The sequence below is a fragment of the Lactuca saligna genome, chromosome 1 (genome assembly GCF_052625555.1).
Source record: "Lactuca saligna cultivar CGN05327 chromosome 1, ASM5262555v1, whole genome shotgun sequence".
Taxonomy (NCBI): Eukaryota; Viridiplantae; Streptophyta; class Magnoliopsida; order Asterales; family Asteraceae; genus Lactuca; species Lactuca saligna.
Genome location: NC_136417.1, coordinates 57,935,889 through 57,939,212, shown reverse-complemented (window position 1 = coordinate 57,939,212; position 3,324 = coordinate 57,935,889). Strand labels below are relative to the sequence as shown.

At 34.4% G+C, this 3,324-nt stretch overlaps 1 protein-coding gene across 1 annotated transcript; it reads left to right on the top strand.

Moving 5' to 3' along the window:
- Positions 1–229: 229 nt before the first annotated feature.
- Positions 230–1,854, top strand: LOC145036868 (DHBP synthase RibB-like alpha/beta domain-containing protein). The gene is made up of 5 exons (XM_078985392.1): positions 230–463; positions 598–835; positions 944–1,119; positions 1,180–1,471; positions 1,558–1,854. The coding sequence occupies exons 1-5, from the start codon at positions 403–405 to the stop codon at positions 1,622–1,624; spliced, it is 834 nt and encodes a 277-aa protein (XP_078841518.1). The 5' UTR covers positions 230–402; the 3' UTR covers positions 1,625–1,854.
- Positions 1,855–3,324: the final 1,470 nt, after the last annotated feature.

Sequence of the window (3,324 nt, the reverse complement as noted above, 5' to 3'; positions counted from 1 at the left end):
AATCCATATGTATACCCAGACATCCAAATTTTTGTGTTTATTTTTTATAATTCAACTACAAAAAAATGTCCGGCATTTTCCGGGTAAAATAACTCTATATTTTCAGTTTTCAGCCATTTCTGCAAATTTCTTCTTTTCGTGCATTACCCCAATAATTTTCTCACAGTTAATTTGTACGCTGCTCAGTAAAAAAAGCGTTGGGATTAATATAGAAAAACAGAATATAGTGTTTGACTCTTCGATTTATCCAACTAATAACGTAGATTAGATTTGGTTCCAACAATGGAGGAATCGGCATCCAATCCATGTGTCTCTCTTTCCTTCTGATCACTGATTCCCTTTCTTTCTGACAAACAAAGGCCTCGCCGGCGGCGAGTAATCCGCTGCAGAGAAAGATTATATATGTATATACTAAACCCTACGAAGATAACCTCTCGATTTCCCTTCTTAAACCCTACTCGAGGTGATCTTCCTTTACACTAAAAGTTAATTTCTTCCTTACTTACTCTACGAGTTTCATTTCAAAATCAAATCTTATTCGTTACAGTCTTCGACTTTCTCATCCCCAAATCTTGGGACGTATTTGTATCATTTCAGGTGTACCAAAGCTTCAATTTTCAAAAATTCTCCAACAGAACAAGGGATTTCGAGAAGGACCAATAACAAAAATGGCATGGAGTTTGAAGAGATGCGATGAACGAAGCATCGAAAGTAGGTATAGTAACATTCGACCCGCAACAGAGGCTTACGCTGATGAAGCAATCCAAGCTTTAAAAGCAGGAAAGGTCATAGCTGTCCCCACCGATACACTCTATGGTTTTGCTTGTGACGCATGGTACATTCCTAAACCCTAAAATCATTAAATTAATATTCGCACTCCAAGTGTTCGACATTTTGCTTCAACGAACTTCATCATATACTTTCATATCGACCCTTGATGCAGCTCTGTTGAAGCAGTCAACAGAATATATGAAATCAAAGGGCGTAAACACACAAGCCCTTTAGCCATTTGTGTTGGTGACATTAACGACATACAACGATTTGCTGTCACAAACCATCTCCCTCTTGGCTTGCTTGACAACCTCCTTCCAGGACCTGTAACCATTGTTCTAACAAGAGGTTCGTATTTCTCTCATTGTTCTGTATGTGACTAAAGCTAAAAGTTTGTTTCTTTTTTAGGGGAATCAAGTATTCTTGAGAAATCATTAAACCCTGGATTGGATACAATTGGAGTTCGAATACCTGATTTTGAATTTATGAGGATGATTGCTCGAGGGTGTGGAAGTGCATTGGCGTTAACAAGTGCAAATCTTAGTGGACAATCGAGTAGTTTAGAGATTAAAGAGTTCAAGAATCTTTGGGAACATTGTAGCTTTGTTTATGATGGTGGTGTTCTTCCAGCAGGGCGTTCAGGGTCAACGGTTGTTGACCTTTCTATGATTGGGAAATACAAGATCTTGAGACCCGGAAGGTAAATCTTGAAAATTGAAATACATTTTTTTGTTTTTTTTTATAGTTGGTAAAAATAAAAAGTGGTTGAATTTCTTATGTGGGTAGTGCTAAAGAAGAGACAGTTTCAATATTGGAGAAGTACTCTTTACTAGAAGAAGGAGTTGATGGGTGACTTTTTATCTTTTCAAGATTCAAAATCTTGATTTTTTTTCAATGTTTGACTTTAACTTTGACTTTTGTCAAAGACATGTAGTGTAAACATATGGTGTTGTTTGAACTTTTAAGTGTAGAGTTTTGTTGAATGTAGTGAATGAAACACTATTTGAATGTAGAGTTTGACACTCTGTTTTTTCACAAAATGGTTGAAGTTGATGAGAAGGTAAATAGTGGAAATTTTATTCATTTGTTTTTGGTAAGAAAGAAAATTTCATCAAAAGTCTTAAAATCATGGATGTTGAATGTATTTGATTATATGTTGGGTATCATGATCTTTTTAAAAAAAAAACGAATTGTGTTCAATTTTTAAACTTAGAGAATGTATATTTGGGTTACATGCATGTAATAGCAATGTGCTTTTAAAAAAAGAAAAAAAAATCAACCAGTTGGATAATTAAATTATATGATCAAGGTTGAAGAAATTTAAAAACCCATAAATTACTTTTTGTAATTTAATTATAAATCATCTTCCGATAAATTATCTTTTAAGATTGCTCAACAAAATTTACATATAATGTTGATATACTCGGAAAAGGGCGGAGATAAATATAAAATATTATTTGGATAAACTCCATTTTGAATATATATTATATTTTATTAATTTCTACTTGATAATAAAACTCTTTATAGGGTTGGATTTTATTTTCTTATAAATACCTCATAACACATTGGTTTATATTATACGTAGCAATATTTTTTGAATTTTCTCCCTATTTGTGAAGTTAAGTTATATCTCCATTGCAATGGCTGACAACGTCGACGAAACTCATAAAAATTTTGCTAAGGCAATAAAAGCATTGGAAGCCATGGTGAATGTCCTCCAAAGACTAAACATTCCTGTAGAAGATATGGAGGCCATGATCAACGTCCTCCAAACACTAAATACTCCTGTGGAAAATATGGAGTCGGAGTTGCAGAAGTTAAAACAAAACCAAGATGAAGAAGAAGTGGAAGAAGAAGAAGAAGAAAAGGAAGAGAAATTCAAAGGGTTCCGTCAACCACCACCACCACCACCACCATGCAACCACCAACAACCGCAAGTAGATGATATAAGTCGACAAAATCAGGAAGAAGAGTTGGGCTCAAAGATAAAGGTGGATATACCCGTTTACAAGGGGAATTTGAATCTTGATGAATTTTGTGGGTGGATGATGGATGTAACGAAGTTTTTTGAGGTTTATGAGATCCCGGAGAATGAACAAGTGGAGGTTGTAGCCAATAGATTGGAAGAAGGGGTTTTGTTATGGTGGGAAGAAGTGCAAAATCGCCACCAGAAAACCGGTAAACAACCGATTAAAGAGTGGCGGGAGATGGAGAAGTTGTTGATGGATTGGTTCCTTGTTATGGATTATGATCGGTTCCTATTCAAGGACTACCATCCTACTCATGCTGAGGTTTTACGTTTCATGAGTTAAAAGTATTTCTTTGATATTGAACAATGGAAGTGAAATTTTTGAATTTGGAGTTTAGTTTTGTTTATGAAACGTTTGTTTTTTGATGATTGAAATTTATTTTTACTAGTATTGTTCTTTTGTTTTTACTTATCACGTTTTTGGGGGATTGTTGGTGTGAATTAGAGTAGAAGAATATGACAATTAGGAAAAATTATATTTTTGTATCTTTAGAAACAAAACAAAGTAAGAAAATGGTAAAAGA